Source organism: Telopea speciosissima, chromosome 4, assembly GCF_018873765.1.
Source record: "Telopea speciosissima isolate NSW1024214 ecotype Mountain lineage chromosome 4, Tspe_v1, whole genome shotgun sequence".
Taxonomy (NCBI): domain Eukaryota; kingdom Viridiplantae; phylum Streptophyta; class Magnoliopsida; order Proteales; family Proteaceae; genus Telopea; species Telopea speciosissima.
In genome coordinates, this window is record NC_057919.1 from 13,710,898 (window position 1) to 13,731,918 (window position 21,021).

General features: G+C 38.7%; 2 protein-coding genes and 1 long non-coding RNA gene across 3 annotated transcripts in view; 2 read left to right on the forward strand and 1 right to left on the reverse strand.

Moving 5' to 3' along the window:
• Positions 1-1,468: 1,468 nt before the first annotated feature.
• LOC122660285 (sugar transporter ERD6-like 6) lies at positions 1,469-16,357 on the forward strand. Its single transcript, XM_043855523.1, has 18 exons — positions 1,469-1,725; positions 1,846-1,908; positions 1,993-2,082; positions 2,181-2,240; positions 2,322-2,387; positions 3,025-3,090; positions 3,222-3,297; positions 5,190-5,254; positions 5,337-5,429; positions 5,626-5,709; positions 5,852-5,936; positions 8,981-9,027; positions 9,140-9,202; positions 9,289-9,348; positions 9,467-9,532; positions 9,624-9,683; positions 15,941-16,055; positions 16,140-16,357. Exons 1-18 carry the CDS (start codon positions 1,531-1,533, stop codon positions 16,250-16,252), a joined length of 1,467 nt encoding a protein of 488 aa, XP_043711458.1. The 5' UTR covers positions 1,469-1,530; the 3' UTR covers positions 16,253-16,357.
• Positions 2,362-21,021, forward strand: part of LOC122660284 (sugar transporter ERD6-like 6) — a 32,040-nt gene continuing 13,380 nt past the window's right edge. The window contains exons 1-2 of the mRNA XM_043855522.1: positions 2,362-2,366; positions 13,313-13,317. The gene's annotated coding sequence lies outside the window, so the exon portion shown is untranslated. The remainder of the gene's footprint in view (positions 2,367-13,312; positions 13,318-21,021) is intronic.
• LOC122660286 lies at positions 16,737-17,559 on the reverse strand. Its single transcript, XR_006332661.1, has 3 exons — positions 17,516-17,559; positions 17,204-17,271; positions 16,737-16,781 (listed from the first exon to the last, which is right to left on the reverse strand). It is a non-coding gene; the product is annotated as an uncharacterized LOC122660286 (long non-coding RNA).

Genomic DNA, 21,021 nt, shown 5'->3' on the forward strand with positions numbered 1-21,021 from the left:
AAGGGAGAAAGAATGTTGCCTAGTTAGGTGGTTCTTGCGCCCATACAAGAACGCGCGAAATTACCGTCCCACCTCATGTGAAATAAAAAAATTCTATTCATATTGATGCCTCTACGCATACTCTCATTTGCCCAACATTAATGCAGGGGCTAAACGATCAGGTAACGTTCTCTAGCCCTTATATTAATACTATTATAAGAGATTATTATTTTGCACTACGTCTATGGTCTGTTGCATATATTTGTTATTACAGATTTACAGTCATGGTCTGAGGTATTGGATATTAGAAATACAATGGGTTTCATCGAAACCCCCAACCCCAGATCTCCGTATAAATGACTAGAACACAATTAGATAAATAAAGAAACATAAAGGGATGTGTACCTTGCACCAACGTATGTTGATGAAGAACAAATGAGAATAACCCGAAGAACAATAATAATCCGATGAAGAATGATTATGAATTTTTGAATAATCTTGGATAACCGTGATGAGGATCTTCCTCAGTCTCCCAGATTCCCACAAAGCTCTCTTTCTTGTGGAGAAAAGAGAAAAAAAAAATAGTGACTGCAGGGACCTCTCATCAGTTGTATTTATAATATTCCTCAAACCCTAACTCACTTCCACAATGGATCAGGTCGATCTGGTCCATCTCAATAAAATAAGTAGCAAGTTACGTCAGCCCATGTATTTTTTTATTCACATCAATGATCAACTCGATAATTAATCAAGCCCACACATTGCCGTTGAAAAATATCTAACATTGGATCCCCAGTATCATATTAATATCGCTAGCCATCGTCATGATACCATGCTAATCCTGTATCGGTAGAATAAGACAAACCAGGGGTTAAACAATTAAAATATCCAATTTTTAATGCAAACCATGGGCAAAACTGTCTGATACAGGGTGATCAGTCTCCAAGGTGACTAATACCTGAATACCGTACACTAAACCATGATTACAATGGTGGGTTGTACAATCACTATAAATACAAAAACACCCCTCGTCACTGAATGTAATTCTATAAAAACGAAAAATTATCCTCTAATTCCTTAAAGCTCGGCACTGCTAGGTGGCGACGATCCGAACTGTCATATGTGGCATCTGCACCTAGCAGTCCCGCACTTCCGAGCTTTAGGGCTTGGAGAAAATACTAATCCCTATAAAAACTGTCGTGATCAAAAGAGGAGCAGAGATTTGCCTCTCCTGTCCGACGCGGAGAATCTTGTCCACGACATGATTAATCATTAACCACCAGTCTTAAGCTTCATAGCTTGGTTTTCGTAATTCTGTTATTTTTTGTTTTACTCGGCTTCGTTTTCCTTCTTAACCTCCTGCACCATCACCTGCGGTGCTCACTGCCCATTTTCCGACGATTCCTTGCCTGAGCTCCCCAGCGGCATAAAGACACATTCATCGTCTGAATAAGAGAATAAGCCAAAGAGAAAGGAGAACTTGTTCGTTTGTGCTTGACACTAGAGAGAGAGAGAGGGATCGGACTCGGAAGAGAGGAAGGGCAGAGAAAAATGAGTTTGAGAGACGATAATGAGGAAGCAAAGGATCTCCGGAAACCATTCTTGCACACAGGGAGTTGGTATCGAATGGGTTCGAGGCAGTCAAGCATGTTCGGTTCTTCCGCTCAGATCCTCCAAGACAACTCCGTCTCCGTTGTGCTCTGCGTTCTCATCGTAGCCTTAGGTTCTATTCAGTTCGGCTTCACCGTAAGATCCTCCACCCACGCACCCACTTCAATTTCTCTCAATGCTGCTTCGTTTCGTCTCTGTTCATCAGGATTTCCCCTGATCTCTTCTTTATTTCATTGTTTTTGTTCTATCGTTCAGTGCGGTTATTCTTCCCCTACGCAACAGGGTATCATCAAAGATCTTGGACTTTCAATCTCCGAGGTTGAATATTCTTCTTATCATTTCAAAAAACAAAAAAAAAAATTGGATCTTCTATTTCTAACTCATTATTGTGGAGATTTCTAGTTTTCGGTATTTGGATCACTATCCAATGTAGGCGGCATGGTTGGAGCAATAGCGAGCGGTCAAATTGCAGAGCACATAGGAAGAAAAGGGGTATTCAAACTCAAATCATTTCTAATTGTCTTTTGGTGATTTAAATTGTCTTCTTTCTCTTTAACATAATCTTTGTTCTTCCCACATTTGAGTTGCAGTCGTTAATGATTGCTTCTATCCCTAATATCATTGGATGGCTCGCCGTATCTTTTGCCCACGTAAGTAATAATTTTCTTCAAACAGTTAATATTTTTGCTTTTCTTTTTCCCTGGCTGATCAATTTCAGCTTTTGTGATTAGGATTCTTCGTTTCTGTACATGGGAAGGTTAATGGTCGGATTTGGGGTGGGAGTAATCTCTTACACTGTAAGCTCGATTTTGATTTCGTCTCTCTCTTGTTGTTGTTGGGGTTAGGAAACTACTTTCTCTACCTATGTATGCAACGCACAAAAATGGAAAATGGAATGTGCAAAACAATCGTGAACAAAAAAAAAAAAAAAAAAAAAAAAATCACATTAATGACAAGAGATTTACGTGATTTGACAATGCTGTCTAAATCCATGAAGTGATTTGATCTTGCACTAAAAACAAAAGAAGAAAATGTATTCCTTGTGATTTGATACCGAATTCAAAGTCCCTTGTTCATTCTTTCTCTCTTCTATTTTTTCTTTTGGTGTTTTTACACCCTTTTCTTCTCTCTCTCTCTCTCTCTCTCTTTTATCCTTTTCTTCTCATTTTCTTCTTCTTCGTTCTCTGATCTCACTTCTCACTTGTTCTTAGTAGAAGATCGTACCACTAAGCAGATGTAGGCGGTATTGCTAAACCGCGTAAATCTCTTCTCTTGTGTGATTTTTTTTTTTTCTTTTGTTTGTTCTCATTGATTTTGCACATGTCGTTTTTGTACGTTTCTCACATCGAGAGAGTTGTTTCCCAACTCTAACATCTCTCTCTCTATATATATATACATATTACTAATCCAATTAATTATGTTTACATTCAATAGGTGCCTGTATATATAGCAGAGATAGCACCTCAGAACATGCGAGGAACCCTTGGATCAGTGAACCAGGCTAGTTATCTCTTCCTTGCTTCATACATGGTTTTAAATTTTAATACAGGATTCATGTCATTATTATTATTAGTCTCCAGTAACCTTGATTACTGCAAACTAACCAACAGGATTGGTTATTCTGTGTGTAGCTAGCACTTACAAGTGGAATAATGTTGGTTTATCTTTTGGGACTTTTTGTTAACTGGAGAGTACTTGCAGTTTTAGGTAAGCCTCTAATGATGACTTCTTACTGGTATGAGGAGATGTTTGAATCAGTATTTTAGCCCAAATGTTAAAGGGTCTTTGGAACATCTGTATTCTTATCAAATCGAATTTGGGTTTTATACTGATTTTCAGGCTATGCATTTTTGTTTTGAATCATTACATACGTTATTTGAAGATTGAAGTAATGTCATAAAATTGCTTAGATTGATTTCTTAAAATAAATCAATAAATAGTTTTTAAGTGAAGACATTGAAAATTTTTGTTGCATCAATTTAAAATATTTTAAGAATAAGAAATTCATTTTTGTAATTTAATTTTAAGAATTGATTCTCTCTATTTATGATAATAGTGATAATGGATAATAAAAATAAAAATATTAAAAAGTAATAATAATATGATTACAATACTAGTAATAATATAAAAAAATAATAATATTACTAGTAATGAGAGTGTCCCATTCATAGGAGAGGTCGTTTCTAAGAATAATATTACTAGTAATAATATCAAGAACTATAATAAAACTACTAAAATCAATAATAATACTAATAACAATAAATAAGGGAAAAAGAACGCTGCTTGGTTGCATGGCCACTACATCAGCGGTTGGGTCAATGGCAATGCATGCAGGGGTATCGACCAACAAGGACAAGATGGTCTTTGCGCACACCCATGTGAGAGGTTGTTGAGGGTGTGACCACTGACCAGGCAGTAAATATAAATTAAGGGAAAAAGAACAATGGTTGGTTGGGCCCTATACACCTCTTACATGAGCATGCAAAAAGACCACTCAACCCCTCCTGGTCGATGCACATGTGCACTGCCATTGGCCCAGTCCGCTGATGCAGTGGCCACACAACCATGCAACGTTCTTTCTCCCTAACAGGTTTTGTGCATGACCAAGCATAGAGTAGGATCATGTTTGCAACCGTTGAATGAGGATGAGAGACCGCGTACTGTACACGATCATGCCCATCCAACGGTTGAAGGCATGGCTATGTATGAAAACTCTCTCCTAAAGATAATAAACATAAAATACTAAAAAATAACAACAACAATTAAGGCTTTTAAGGCACCGTTGGATGTCGCATCTTCCATGTATTGAACTCTCAAGGTCCCATTGCAATGCACTGCAGAGGATTTTTTTTCACTCATCCCTGACTTTATTCTATCCACTTCGGAAAATTATCCTCTCAGGTTCCCGATCCGGTACAGTTTGCTAGTGTCTCTAATAAGAGGGAGGGTGGCTCCACCCAAGCAATGTGTTCCGACAGGGGGATAAGGTAGTCATTTCCACCCTCTATGAGAGGAATCGTACGAAATGTACCGGAGAGAGAACTGAGAGGATAAAGATCCACGTCTACTTCTCTCGTGCACATTTCTAACATTCCAAAATGAAACTAAACAGAAAATAAGAGGGAGGATTAAGAGAGAAAATAAGATCCGTAGGAGGTGGCTCTATTTTCAGTTGGACCATTCCAAATGCACCAGAATCACCATTATTCTTCTTGTTGTCCCGCCCTCCTTTTTTCTCCCCCATGTAGACGTCCCTTCCGTTGCTTTCTCCTTCATATTTCTGATTGTTCCGCTGGAAAAGAAATCAGATCTTCAGCATGGGTTGCGGCAACTGCTAATCGGCTCCTCAAGTTGCAGATGCAGAATCGATAATGACAGCAACTAGATGAATCTGATCGTTCAAGTCATGCAACAGCGAACAATGCGGATTTTTCAACCTCCAGAGTTCATGTCCTCTCTCTCTCTCCCTCTCCTGTTTTCTCGCCATTTCTCGACTCTGTGGCGAGAGTGTTTTTTTGGACCACGATAGAAAAAAAGCTTGAACCATACACCCATATCAGTGCATTTAAACTCATTGGCTTTAACTCTTTCTCGTGCAGGAATCTTGCCCTGCACGATTCTGATACCTGGTCTGTTTTTCATCCCTGAATCTCCCCGGTGGCTGGTGAGGATCTTAAATGATATTTCAATTAAAGCTGAAAGTCATGTTACATATTCTGATATGCTCTATTTCTCCTGATTTTCAGGCAAAAATGGGTAAAATGGATGATTTTCAAGCTTCTTTGCAAGTTATAAGGGGATTTGACATGGACATCTCCACTGAAGTGAATGAAATCAAGGTACCACATTTAAAAAAATTTCAGATAAATCCAACACAGTCCAGGTTTGTCCATAAATTGTCTTAAATCTTTGACCAATTAATTGGACAGGGATTTAATATAAAAATCTGTTAGTTGATATAGTTTGATTCACCCTAGTTTTTATATTATTCTCTATCAAATCACTTAGATTTTATTTGTAATTTTCTTTTTACAGAGGTCTGTGGCATCATCAAGCAAAAGAGCTACTGCGATTCGTTTTTCCGAACTGAGACGAAGAAGATACTGGTTTCCTTTGATGGTATTATGAATTTTTTAAAGTATACTGGTGTTGCTTTTCTTAAACCCAAAAATGGATTAATGAAAAAACAGAGGGGAAGTAAAAAAGGAAAAGATCTTGATGACAAGAAACCTAATTTACCTGGATAATTGATATCTTGCAGCTGGGAATTGGATTACTTGTGCTGCAGCAGACTTGTGGAATCAATGGTGTGCTATTTTATTCCACCACCATTTTTGAAGCTGCTGGTAAGCTCATGAGATGGTGATGTCTTTGTCTCTTTTGGATTATAATCATTCAAACATTTAGTGTCTTGTATATTCCAACTGGCATCTTTCCTTACAGTGGGACTCTAGGTAGTGTTTCAGAGTCAAAATTTGGTACTTACTGTTTACCTTGATTAGTTCCAAGAGAAGGGTTCAAGTCTGGAAACAGCCTCTCTGCAAAAGCAGGGGTAAGGCTGCATACATTATGACCCTCCCCAACTCCACAGTGGCGGGAGCCTCGGGCACTGGGTACGACTTTTATTAGTTTCAAGAGAAGTGATGTAAAGTCAATGGTGCTATGGAAATAAATTATTAACTGATACTTCAGTTTTTCTCATCACAGCTTGAAGTGTCCCGACGCCTGAGTCTATTTGGAATCAATTATTAACTGATACATTCAGTTAGCTGGATGTATGTTCACAGTACAATGTCATTATACATACTGAAGAATAGTGCTGTTGTTGATATATGATTGCCTTTATAGATGTTTCTAAATAGAAATCAAAGGCAAGGTATTCAAATGCTCAATCTTTCTATCTTTCTTGTCTGGGGAATCAAACAAAACATTCCAAATGAAATTATCTTTAAACCTATCAGTAGAATGAGTTCCTTTCTGAAATTTCCAAAACCATCATGAAACTACTAAATTCTAACTAAATGCTTGAATTTTTTTTCCTCCTTTATTTTCATGTATTTTCCTTGTATTTTTATAATGCTCCAGTACTAAATCTATAAATCAGAAGGAGAAATTCATTAGAATTCAATATTTGTTGCCAAAGTCAAATTCTAAAGAACCAAAGTTTCACTAATCTGTAATCTGTTCCAGGTGAAATGTTTAAAATTTAGGTTCCTGGACCTCTGAATAAAGACCAAAATTTTCTAAAATTTTGGCAATGTTTGAAGGAAGAGGGAACCAATATTGACAGTCTAGAAGGACATTCCCAGACTATCTCCTATTCCTGCCATGTGGATTGGTTTTATTATCCTAAAATATACTTAGACATTTCAAGTTATAAGCCTTAATTCTGTCTGATACTTCATGTAAGCCAATGTGAATCCCAGAAATGGAATCTTTGCCGGACCCTAGTTGCATACTTTGCCATGTCCAGGTAAAATTGTTTTCTAATTGTTGGATAGATGGGGAGTTCCTAGATGTGCCATATGTCAAATTTAGCTACCTATCTCTGCTAAATAGCTGACTGCTTTTATGGATTTTCCCATCATTTATTCAATAGTCCCTATTCTTTGTTTTTCAAACAAAATTGAGTTTTCAAACAATTTGCAAAGATTTATTCTGACGAGTGGTAATGTTGGATTGGACTTGAGGCATGATTAGATGATAATGTGGACAACATAGAATGGCTTCAAAGTCGAAGTACTAACAGATACTGCCACATGGCAAAAAGAGCCAATGGTCTGGGAATACCCTCCTGGAGAGTCATCTAGGTTTTCCATCCCTGTATTTGATATCCTATTTTAAGGAGTTAGTATACTTCATACGTAAACATGTAAAATGTAGAATTTGATCCCATCCTTCACACTATGAACATGAACTGAGTTTTTCAAAATTCATTCAAGTGTATAATTTTGAAAAAGGCTCAATTTGATCCTTCAAACAATGAACATGAAGTTTTTCAATAAAACATCACTGAATTAATAGCAAAACAAAATGTAGGAACACATAACATGTTAGAAGGGATATGTTATACAACATCTTTAGTAGATGATTGATGCAGGAAAACCAAGGTTCTGCTATGGAATGATATTTGATGTACGATTAGGGAAAAATCCACGTTCGCATAGAAAAGAGCAGAGAATATAAAGACCACATCCATTTTTAGAAAATAGCTGATACTCACCATATGTAATAGAGAATAAATGCAGGACACTTTGGCTCTACTACCTAGTGATATGATGTAAGGTCAGGGAGAAGTCAGATTTAGATTTTTATAAAAGAGACAGATGACTTAGGACTTGTTGATTAAGGAAACAGACTAGGAAAATTAAATTTTAAAATCTTGTCCACAATTATGGGTTAATCGTTATCAGTAAAAGGTGTTAAACTGATAATGAATGTGAAAGACTTTTTGGGTCAGTTATGAATGGTGGGAGTTCATTAAGGGGCCATTGCTTGGAGCGAAGGTAAAAAGTATGGGCTGCCAGGGTTTGTCTTTGCTAAGAATCAAGTAAATCTTGGCCTCAACCTGAATTAGGCACAATGTTCTAGATGCTGGGTACTTGTGCTCGAGGTTTTCAAGCATGTGTCAGGCTGTTTTTGTTTTTGTATTGGTTTCAGAGTAGCAAGATCACCAGAGCTTGATCCACCCTGATTTCCTGAATTTTCCTTCCAAACTTGGGCCAAACTTGGGAAAAAAAAAAAAAAAAACAGATCCAATTTTTAAATCCTTGCACATAAGCACACCATTTGTTCCATTCTTAGACTTTATCCTATTATGTTCTATTGTTACTTGTCAATTTGTGCTTAAGAAATCATGTGCTGCCCTAGTGGTTTGATTGATGGTGCAGAAGCTGAATTGCAACCAATCTTGATGGGGTTGGATTGGGCAACAAATGTTCTTACCCTTAATAGTTGAGGGATACTTGGAAGGTAATTGTTAGATGGATGTTATTATGTTCCCTAGGGACAATGGTGCTTGGCCGGCTTGATAAGATGTGCTATGGCCTTGGCTGCATCCATGAATGTTCACTCAACTGGGTGCAAAAATCTAAAAATTCCACTGCTGATGAACTTGGCAAGGCCAGAGCCTGGAGGGGCTTCTTGTAAATTGGGGACTATCCAGTGCCGGTGTAACTCCCTTTTCTTTGTTTGTGTTGTAACCTTTGAGGTTTTGGATGTCCTGTTTTAACTATCCTGATTTGTTCTTAGCTTTGTATAATTGAGTTTGCCACTCCCTTTTACATCAATAAATGTTTTTGCTGACGGAAAATGTAAATTTGATATAAATTTGGTTTCTTTTGGCTTTCAGACATACTTTATTCATTTTAGTTGCATCACATTTGAACAGGTATTTCCTCAAGTAATGTTGCAACATGTGGACTTGGTGCTATGATGGTACCTGAATCATTGTGTCAAAATATTTTATTTGTCCAAAAATTAAATTGCAACATTATATGAGCATTTTTCATCAGATCCATCTAATGAGAGGTTATCCTATGCTATCTAGGTTATTACTATTGGATTCACAACATGGTTGGTTGACAAAGCTGGTCGTCGGCTTCTTCTTTTAGTGAGTGAGAGCTGAATGGTTTGTTTTCGTCAGTGATGATATCTTCTTGGAATATGAACATTTAATGATTATATCACTTGCTGCAGATCTCCTCATCTGGAATGACTGCCAGTCTTCTCCTTGTTTCAGTATCCTTTTACTCAAAGGTCAGTTACACTGTGGAACAAATGGATTTTGCATGATGTGTAGATTTATATTTCAGGGCTAGCATCCCCAAGAGTTTATGAATTGAGCACAATATGTTTCTTCTTCTGCTGCAAACAGAACGTTTTCTCTGAAGATTCTCATTTTTATAGTTTGATGGGCATATTGTCGGTGGTGGGGATTGTGGTATGTCTTTCTTCCCTTCAAATTCTAAAGTTGTTTCTTGTTTACTGTCTGTTGTTACTGATTCACAGTTTAACCAATTATTTTCTGGCAGACCTTCGTGGTTACCTACTCTTTAGGACTTGGACCTCTCCCATGGATTATAATGTCAGAGGTATGCCCAGTTTATTCATCTTGTTTCTCTGCCAAGAGAAGGCAATCTTTGCTGCTTAATGGTACATCTGACGTTTTGCTCTAAATCACATTAGAAAGGTTTAATTTTTCATATGGAATTGATGAAAAGTATTCTTCCACTGGCATTTTAGGTTGTTGTAACTGCTGTTGCAAAAAGGCAGGGTAATATAAGTTGAGCTGGTGTCAAAGGATATATGCATAATCTCTTGAAACATAGTTCAAGATGCCTGGCTGATTGCTATCCAATGCTTTTGCAGCATTCTGTTAGAGTACTTAGAGGCTAGGACCTACAGGTTCTCTGGGGAAACGTAGTCTCTGTGCTTCTGTAAACCTTAGGTGCCATTTGAGAACGCTCCCCTGGGAGCGATTCTGGTGGTTTTTCAGTCTGGGGAAAAACTTTGAGAGTGGAATTGCGTTTGGCAATTCTGAGTTGATTTTGGGTTCCCACGGAATAAACCGGTCAAAAAAACTTTGAGAACAAAAAAAAATTAATTATTTTTTCCCGATTTTCTGTTCTCATAAGTCATAACAGATTTGGAGAAACTCGATCCGGTTATCTCTCTATCTCTCTAATCCTCACTCCCTCCCTCCCTCTTCTCCAGCCGCCCTCCACCATCTCTCTCATCTCTTTGCAACTCCCAGCCTCGAACTCACCACCAATCTCTCAGATGTCACGGCTGCTGCAGGCACTGGCAGCACCACCCCATCAGAACTTGTATAGACTCCAATTAGGGTTTCAAGCAATTCAAGAGTTCAGACAACAGACAAAAAATAATTCAGTCCAACCATGGATAGAAGAGTAATCAATGCACATCACCTGATTTTCTGTGCTACAGTGATGTGATACCCTAGGGTTTATGTAATTTTTGTGCCGTCTCATTTCCTTGTTTGTTCTCGTTTTCTATTGTTATTGTTGAAATTATGGTTTTGCTCTTTCATGGATGAGTTTTGGGAAAAGGTCGTGGAAACGGCACTCAATGGCCAAACCGATTGTGCTTCTACTTATCCCCTGACCCTCAATGGCATAGTGAAATGCATCCAAGGCCGTCTCCCTCCAAGTTTGCTAGAGAAATTTGGGAACCTCAAGCACATCTCCATTGCAAACATTGGTGCGTCGTCCCTAGAGAAGACTCCCCGCCTTCAGAACCTGCAGAAGCTCATCCTTGCCAGCAGCCTTGAATTCCTTGTTGAGGCCGGTATGAATTCACTGCAGGACCTTGACCTCTCCGACATCAAATCCAATACCTTTAAGACCTCACTCCATTTGTGCAACTCAAGCTAGTCTCTCTCGATCTTTATGTGTCCAGTCATGAGGATCAAATATTACTAATCTATTAAATACTTGGACAAGATGGATGCTGATGAGAATTGAAATGATTGGGCAGTGGAAGCCGAGACAGGTATGAGCAATTTGTGAGAGCTGAAGGGGTCTGTGGAAGATTGGATGGTTATGAGTAGAGCAGAAGCTGTTGTAGAGGAGGAGGAAGCAGCGAGATTGGAGAAGGATTTGGAATCACTTCTTACGAGCCCTGTCCGAACACAATTCTACTCCTGCAGAATCACTCCCCTAGAACAAAATCACCCAAAAAAACACTTCTAGCTCAGAATACTCCTGCATAACAGAAATGTTGTCAAACAGCACCTTAAACTTCGGGTGTCTTTGGTATTACTGATTACTCGGAAACAATTGCTGGCCCAACAACTATTCTGAGCCAAAAATGGACGTTTGGTATCATTTCTGAACCCTATTTCTCTTACTCAACTCAATTCAACTCTACTCAGCCTTATCCCAACTAAACGGGGTCAGCTACATAGATCCTTACTCTCCAATCAGCTCCATTCAAAGTCATACTTGTTCCAAGGCCAAGCTATGCATGTCTTTCCTCACCGCTTCTCCTAGAGTCATTTTGGGTCTACCCCTGGCTCTTTTATCTCATTCAATCTAAATCAAATCACTTCTCCATACTAGAGCATCTAAAGGCCTCCTTTGTACATGGCCATGCCACCTCAACAACTTTATCGTAGCTTATCATGTATTTGAGCTACTTCCAAATCAGCTCTAATTTGATGACTCCTTATTTTATCCTTCCTAGTTTTACTACACATCCATCTCAACATCCTCATCTCAGCTACATTGAGTTTATCTATATGATGTTTCTTAACTGCGTAACATCCCGCATCATGCTATCCTTTTGTATGACTGTCTATAAAAAAATTTCCTTTAAGTTTTAAAGGAATACGTCGATTACACAACACTCCGGATGCACCTCTCAACTTCATCCATCCTATTTTAATTCTCGATGTAACATCATCCTTTATTTCTTCTTCTTTATTTATGATTGAGCCCAGATACCTAAAATAATAATTTTGTGGAACTCTATTTCTCTTACTAAGAATGGTATTTTGAGAATGGGCTTTAAGCACATTCTCTAATTTCTGAGAAACAGTTTCTGGTTTTATGCACTGAATAGTAATGAGTAAGAGGACATAAGGAAGAGTTGTTAAGATAGGTCAAATACCGCAAGGGTTATCTTGGGAATTGTGTATACATTTATTTATTATGTAGGGTTTAAAGATGTATCTGGGAAGAAGGGGTATATTTGTCTTTGTAATATTTCCTACTTAATATAATATCCTTGTGGAGCTCTCGGTTTAGTTCTTTTTCTTCTTCTTCTTCCCAGTGCATGAGGCTCCCGCCACTACGGGGTCTGGGGAGGGTCATAACGTACACAACCTTACCCCTGCTTTCGCAGAGAGGCTGTTTTCAGATTCGAACCCATGACTACTTTGTCACAGTGGAGCAACCTTACCGTTGCACCAAGGCTCGCCCTCTATTGGTGAATATTATAATATTATACAAAGAATGTGGGAGGAATGTGTATCAGCCCCTTACAACTGATTTGGAGAAGTTAAAATCTAAAAGAGCTGAGTTCCAAGTTGCTAAGTTCTTGTCTGGATTGAATTATGCCGATTGTTTAAAATCTGTTACTTGCTGGGGAGAAAGTGCCCTCTATCAATGACGCATTTTGACGTATTCAGCGTGTCGTCTCTCCCTCCCATTCCAGAGCTGGTTCTTCTTCAACACCTAAGAAAAGCTCCACTTTTGTTGCTGGAACTGGTGGTCGTGGCTGTAGTGGCTTTCTTGGGAAAGGGCATGGTTCAGGGGGAGGACATGGCATGGAGGTGGTCATGGTTGAGAGCGAACAGATCAGGTTCTTTGTCAGTGTACACATTGCAGGAATTCCAACCATACTGTTGGTACTTGCCACCCACCAACAATTTGTTAGTGTTGATGTTACTTTCTTCGAAAACACCCCTTGTTATTCTGTTGACGGGAAATATTTGGCAATTGACATTTTTCCATGTCCACCCATTCCTAAGGTAATACCTCTTACATCTACTTCGTCTAGTTCCTCGCAACCACCACTGCAGGTTTATCAGCGGTGTCAGAATGCACCAATTTCCATTTAGAAAGGTACTTGTTCTTGTACCCAAAAAACTATGGTTGCCTACACTATTGAGAAGTTTGTGCCCATTGCTCATTTACCAACCTGTTTGTACACCTTTGCATTATCCTAGTCTTCTCATACTATTCCTACCTATTCCAAGGCTTTGTCTTATCCTGCCTGGAAGAGGGATATGGATGTAGAAATGGAGGCTCTTCTTTCTCGTCAAACCTGGTCTCTATTTGACTTACCTCTAGGAAATTATTTAGTGAAGTGTCGTTGGGTATATAAAAACTATTAAGTATAACCCTGATGGCTCAATTGAAAGACTAAAAGTTCGCTTGGTTGCTAAAGACTATACCCAAACGTACAGGGTGGACTATTTTGAGACATTTTCACCTATTGCTCGGCTAAATTCAGTTCGAGTTCTCATCTCCTTGGAAATTAATTTTGACTGGCCGTTATATCAATTGGATGTCAAAAATGCATTTCTGTATGGTGATCTTCATGAGGAAATTTATATGGAGCAACCTCCTAGGTATGTTGCTCAGGGGGAGAATGCTCGATAGGTTTGTCGACTGCATAAGGCTATTTATGATTTGAAACAATCTTCCAAAGCATGATTTGATAAATTCAGTTCTATTGTTACTAGATGTGGCTTCACACACTGTTTTTCTATTCACTGGGTTTTTGTTTGCCAATGGGAAGTTAAGGTGGCTATTTTGATTGTATACATTGATGATATTATTATATTTGGTAATAATCCAAGTGGTATTGCAGAAGTTAAGTCATTTCTACATCAACAGTTTCAGATAAAGGATTTGGGCACTCTAAGGTACTTCCTTGGTATTGAGTGATTCAGAGTAAGAAGGGTGTCAGCCTTTCTCAAAGAAAATATGTTCTAGATCTCTTGTCCGAGATTGGTATACTTGCTTCCTAGTTGACACTCCCATGGACCCACAACAGAAGTTTGGGATAAATGATGGAGAAGAACTTGTTGACAAACATCAATATAGAAGACTTGTTGGCAAGCTTATATATGTTATTGTTACTCGGGCTGATATATCCTTTGTTGTCGGCATTTTTTGCCAATTTATGGAATCAGCTAAAAAGGGTCATTGGGAAGCAGCCTGCCATATTCTGAGATATCTTAAAGGTTCTCCTGAAAAGGGTCTTATTTATAGACATAACAAGTGTGCTAATCTGATTGGGTATCCTGATATGCAAGGTTGGATCTGAGAGTGACAGAAGGTCAACCACTGGCTATTGTACATTTCTTGGTGGAAATAAAGTCACATGGAGAAGTAAATAGTAGTCTACAGTAGCAAGAACATGTGCTGAAGCTGAGTATTGAGCCATGGCTCATATTGTAGTTGAGTTAATGAGGCTAATGTCATTTATTCAAGAGCTTGGGTTTCCAGTTACAAAACCTATAGATATGGTTTATGGTAATCAACCAGCCATTTAACTTGCAAGTAATCCAGTGTTTCATGAACCAAGCATATTGAGATTTATTGCCATTTTGTGTGAAAAGCTGTGTTGAGGAACTTGATTTCTACTCCATATCTTTCTTATGAGAATCAGTTGGGTGATATGTTCACTAAAGCTTTGTTTCGTCCAACATTTTTGAAGATTGTTCCAAGTTGGGCATGGGAGATATATATGCTTCAGCTTGATGGGGAGTGTTAGGATAGGTCATGTACCACAAGGGTATCTTAGGAATTGTATATACATATTTATTTATTTTATGGAATATTTGTTACTGTAGCTGAGAAGATAATGCATGGGTTTTAGGAAGGGGAAATCATCCGAACTTATGCCTACGATTCTGTATGTTTCTTATTGATTCGCCTCTTCTTTGATGGAGAAACGTCATTGCCCATCTTTTCTGTATCGGGCTTCTCTATTTTCAGAGTCCCATAAGAATAAGAATATGATGAGAAGAGGGATCTTGTCTCCACCTCATTGTGCACATTGCCTTCTTCTTTGGTCTTCCACGGATCATCATCTGCCTCATCAAAAGTATTCACGTCTTCTGTAGCCAAAGAAGTCTTGAAGGAGGGAGAATTGCACAATTTTCACTACTTTTCTTCTTAAGGGAATTGGGCAGTGAATTCTCCCTCTGGTTTTTCATTGAGGTTCCTTATTATGGAAGAAAGGAGACATCACTCTGGTCATGCAGTCTTTCCCTTTAAAAAGGGCATACCCAATGCACAAGGCTCCCGCCACTACAGGGTCTGAGGAGGGTCATAATGTATGCAGCCTTACCACTGCTTTCACAGAGAGGCTATTTCCAGACTCGAACCCGTGACCACTTGGTCACAATGGAGCAACATTACCGTTGCACCAAGGCCTGTCCTCGCAGTCTTTCCCTTTCTTCGTTGCCAAATCAACCTCCCTGTGTCCCAGTTTTGAAATCCTTATTTTTGTTCTATAATGATTCCCATCTTGAATTCCCATTCAATGACCAGAAATTGAAGTTCGGATGGTGTTACTTACCCAACCAAACTATTTCTCTTTCTTGCACAGAAATTGGCCCGAAAACTCAATTCTGAGAAAGAGCAGAAATGGTTCCTCAGAAATCAACGAAAGATAACCTTCATTTTAGGGCGTCATAAAAAGTAAATTTTCTGAAAATAGCCTTGAATTATTAAGATTTATTGGTGGGCAGAAAAAATCTTGTTAGAGTAGAAAGTACTGACTGATAACAGTATGGCTTTCTCTTGCACGGTTTGAGTCAGTTTTTCAACTAGACTTATGTTTCATGTGCTTACTGAACCTGAAATGACAGATAATGCCAGTGAATATCAAGAGTCTTGGTGGAAGCACGGCGACATTGTCCAACTGGTTAACATCTTGGTTGGTTACAATGACTGCGAACTTGCTTATGAATTGGAGCAGAGGAGGTCTCTCTCTCTCTGTGTGTGTGTGTGTGTGTGTGTGTGTGTGTGTGTCTAAAATAAACTAAAATGAGCCTCCATTCTCAACAGGTACATTCACTCTCTATACAGTTATGAGTGCTTTAACTGTAGTGTTTGTGGCACTTTGGGTCCCTGAGACAAAGGGGAGAACTCTTGAGGAAATTCAATGGTCCTTCAGATGATTTTTTTGTTAGAAGGTCTGGTTTCTCAATAGCTGCTTTGTAATGGACTTGCACATTGTGAAAAAGCGAATTGGTAATCTAGTGTGGCATCAAGCAAACTCTTGTGACCTCTTTTGATTGTAATCCAGGTTCTTAACCTATTTGTATCATGTATTGTTTTCTATTTGAAAACTTATATCCATTTCAGTGCCCATACTAAAAGGTACAATCGGGGTTTGGTTCTGATTAATCGGTTCGGTTTCTAACTGATTCTGGTCTCTAGAGGCTAAGACCATGACCGATCGATTAACAAATCAATCCCATATCTTGGGAGCATGACCATTAAATAATTGGTCAGTTGGTCCTGGTTCTTTATTTAGCTTCGGTTGAACGGTTCTCATTAGTTTTATTCTGGTTCAAAACCGGTTTAAGGATATTATCAGATCTACAGATTTAAAACTAAAAATTTAAAACCTGAGTAGTAATAATGTACCTCACTAGGTGACACCCCTTCTCAATGCTTTGCAGTGTTGCATTGTCTCCTAGTTGCCTGTCATAATATTAAGTGGGAGCATTTTCAATAGGCTGATGTATAAGAAGGGTTCCAAGAGGAATTCATTCATATGAAGTATGGAAGTCTGATGAGTGAAACATCTCTTGGATATGCCATGTACCAGAGATCAAATTGCAAATATAGTTTCAAGTCAACTTGATTAATAAGAGAATAATAAAAAGATGACATATGGGATGGCTTGGCAAAGATTGGTCTATGGAACCATATGCCAAAACATAGAATCACAAGATCTGCTTTGGGATTTCTATGTTTCCTATCCAAGAGGAAGCCCTCCATTTATTTGTAGAGTAGTGACACAAGGGGAGATATAGTGGCTTTCTGTGTCACTCTCCAGTCTTCCTCTTCCTGTAATTAAATTTGACCCTCACTTCAATCACCATAAGAGTAAGTGAACATACCTTTTCAGGCTCTGGGCAATCTCCATATAGAAATTTTGATCCTCCTCACCCCATAGGAGATGTATCCTCTGCACAGTTAAACGAATTAAATAACAAATAAATAATTGAAAAAAGGGTAGGAATGAGTGAAATGATAATCTGTTAGGTAAGAATATGAATCTTCTATGGCAGTGCTTGCTGTTAGGTACGAGTCTATCATATCAAATCCTCTTTGATACAGAAGATTCGCAATCCAATGGTTTTTTGTTACCCTAGGGAGTACAGTCCATGCCAATCCAAGAACAATCTGAAATTGTAGGTCTGCGTACATACTTGTTGCAGGTTGGGGACGGTGATGTTCTTTCTGTTACTGACCTCTCTCCTTTCTGTTGCTGAACATCACCTGGAAAACCAAATGAAAGTTACTGTTAGTTATGACGATGATGATGATGAAAACAAGTTTCGATTTGATTGATCATAATGGAGTGCCATAATGGTTTGGGGAGCTTTAATTTCGGAGTTATCTGCAGAGGCGTTAGCAGAGACCTTCCTGATCTTTCAAGTCGGAAGGGGATTTTAGATGTCGAAGAGGAATTCTGCGGAAGAGAAACGGCAGTTATGGCGTCTACCACTTGAGTGATGGCTTTCGGCTGAAGCTGAGGAGTATTGTCGGGCAAGGGGCTGGGTTTGGGTCTGGAGTGGGGTTGGAGGTGAGTCTGAGATTGGATTTGGGGTTGGTAATGGGATTGTGTCTGGATTGGGGCTTGGAGCTGAATTGAGGGATGAGACTGGTGGTGGGGTTGAGGATAATGATGAATTTGAGTCTGGACGGGGACTTGGAATTGAGTTTAGCGAGACTAAAACCAATACCGAGGAAGAAACGGCGGCGGCCGTGACGGCAACGGCGGAGTACCTTCAGGAGGTTGGTGGTGGTGGTGGTGGTTCACGAGGACCAGCATTCTAACGCAACAAGTCGACTAGCTTACCTACTTTTTCTTTACAAAAAAAAAAAAGAATCGACATCCTGTACTTCCCGCATCTGCGAGTGTGCCCCTCCGAGGTCGACATGTGAAAATGCTTCATCCAATTTTGTGAGTTAGATTGACCTAGTTTTTATTATTTTCCACCTCAAGCTCGGCACTATAGAATGTCACATCAATCAGACAGGATTTTTTTCCTTTCATCTGTCGGCCTCTTTCCAATTGTATTTGATACTAAAAAGGTAAATAGTATCTTTTATTGCCCTTATAATTTTGTTTATAAAGTTAAATTGTCCAAAGTTCGTATTAGTGGTATCAAAATAATCAATTCTTGATTCTAATCCTCTCTGTCCCCATTCGTTAGATGGTGCTTGTGTGGCGGGGGTGGGGGTGCTACCAGAATTTGGGCTTGAAACTCTACACAAAAAAAAGCAACCAAATAATGAAATCACTATTAAAAGGCTACTTGTTACATGCACTGGAACTTAGAAGTCTATTCTTGTGGTTTGGTATTTATGGTCTTCTACTCTTACTCATTTTTGTTTGGGAAAATTGTATATGGTTCCTTTCAGTCCATAGTTTCGTGAATTTGAATTTTACGATTATCGTCTGAATCCAAATCGAACCCAAAAGATTGAAAAAAATCGTGATATTTAGAGACTTATAAAAAAAATTTGTATTAATTCAATGACTTATAATTATCCGATAATTATTAGGAAAAAAAACACTCAAAAACCCTCTACGTTGTGGTTCAAATGTATAGTACCTAGCTATGCGTTGGGCTCCTCTATAGCGCAACAAGGAGTGTAGCACACATCCAACAGCCCACAGTGCTTGGGCACGTAGTCCAACACTCCGCCTGTGTGTTGGGCTGCATGCCCGAGCACTACGGGCCGTTGGATGCATAGTTCTAAGTATCGGTATCGTATCGGGCAATACGTACCGATTTTGCTAGTCATCGATATCGATACCATATCAGTAACACGGTACTCACAAAGGGTAAAATGGTCAAAAAATCTATTTAAAAGAAATTTAAGGATAATTTTGTCCGATTCAGGCCGATATCATATCCAATATTGTATCGATTTTGTGTATTATCGATACCTGTTGTAATATCATATATTAAAACCATAGTCGGATGATGCGCTACAAACCATGTCGCGCTACAGAGGACCCAAATCCACCTGAATCTGGATCAACTACCCACATGGGGATGGATGGGGATAGATCTGACCCCTCCATGGGGTGTGGGTCCCACACCTTAGAGGCGGGTCCCATACCCCATGGAGGATTCAGATCTGTCCCCACCCATCCCCATGTCTCAATCCACGTAGCTACTATACTATTTCGACTTTTATTTAAACAGGACAAGTGGTTCACGAAACCTCACCCATCATGGCAAAAATAGATGTGGTCCAGACTCCATGCAAGATTTCAAATTTGAAATGACATCCGTTCAAGTTTCTTTAACAAAATAATACAACATTATTATTAATATTATATTATGCACAATCATTGTACTTTGAAACAGTAGTGGAGTGTTGAGATAATATAAATTAGGGATAGAGAATGTTATCACGGCGTGTGCGATGTATTGCCCCTACGTCTAGACATAGGGGTATACAAAATGACCACCACACCCTTAGGATTTTCTATCTTTCCATGAGGTTGCGACAATGATTTCACCTGCCCAACTGTCCAGGCACAAGAGTGCACACCGCATGTGCCTAAGTGTTCTTTCTCCCTGTAAACAAAATATAAAATGATCTGATAAGTGACAAAGGTACCTATTTAATGCCATGTACCTGAGTATCTTGATCCATGTGAGGAAAAAGAGGGAAAAAATGTATCTATAATTTGATCGGAATAATGTATTAAAATGTTGAATAAAAATCCTACTAATTATTGGAAAGGTTGGGAGAGAACCTAGAAGGCAATTGAAATAAAACTGAAGTAGATGTTTTTACGCCCAACTCTTGCGTGCAAATAATCCCAAAGTTTAACTTGTAATCATTACAGGATTTTTCTATTGATTAAGATTTTTAATCTTTGTTATGCTTTTTGATTAATAAAACAAATGGTATTCCAATTTTTATACAATAACAACAATAAACTCAGTCTTATCCCAACTTAATAGGATTGACCACATGGATCCAAACAAAAACAAAATAGGGAAAACTAAAGCTTAAACAAAAAAAAAGGGGTGAGGAGAATGAAGAGAAGATAAATGAGATGAGAAATGAGAAATGGAAAATGGAAACAGACAAAGGAAATATGGGAAATAAAAAGAAGGGAAACTTACACATACCACCCCTGAGGTTTGACGAAAGGATATTTTCACCCCCCAGTTTTGAAAAATTCTGCGTACCCCCCTGAGGTTTGCAAACGGTAGCAAATAAGCCCATTCTGTCAGTTCATGATTAACACTGTTAAAAATTAGACTTGAACTGACGGAATTGCCCTTCTAAGAAGAACCCAAAAAAAAATGAGAGGTGAATGGACAAAATTACCTTTACAAAAGAAAAAAAAAACCCTGCAACTCATCTTCTCCAATCGAATTGGGAAGGATGAGTTGCAGGTTTCGGACTTGGATTTGTATGGTGTCAAATCTACTAGAGAGATATTGGAAAAACTAGACATGAGAGAGAGAGAGAAGAAAAACGGTATTCAGAATGCTTAGGTATCCATGGGTCCACAAAGAAGAAGACACATTGTTCGTGGATGGAAGGAATTTTTTTACAGGAATCACTAGTTGAAGTTTATTTGATTCTTAGGTCCAACGATAGCAAGAGGACCAGCCAGAAGTTTATTTGATTCTCACATTTGGAAAGGAATTAGGGGTTGAGATTCCTGGGGTTT

Bases quoted from the DNA above. Each gene is read 5' to 3' on its own strand.
- LOC122660285 (XM_043855523.1), top strand. From the start codon at position 1,531: ATGAGTTTGAGAGACGATAATGAGGAAGCAAAGGATCTCCGGAAACCA. The intron at 2,388-3,024 runs GTAAGCTCGATT...TACATTCAATAG, and splicing joins TGGGAGTAATCTCTTACACT to GTGCCTGTATATATAGCAGA. The intron at 5,710-5,851 runs GTATTATGAATT...GATATCTTGCAG, and splicing joins GATACTGGTTTCCTTTGATG to CTGGGAATTGGATTACTTGT.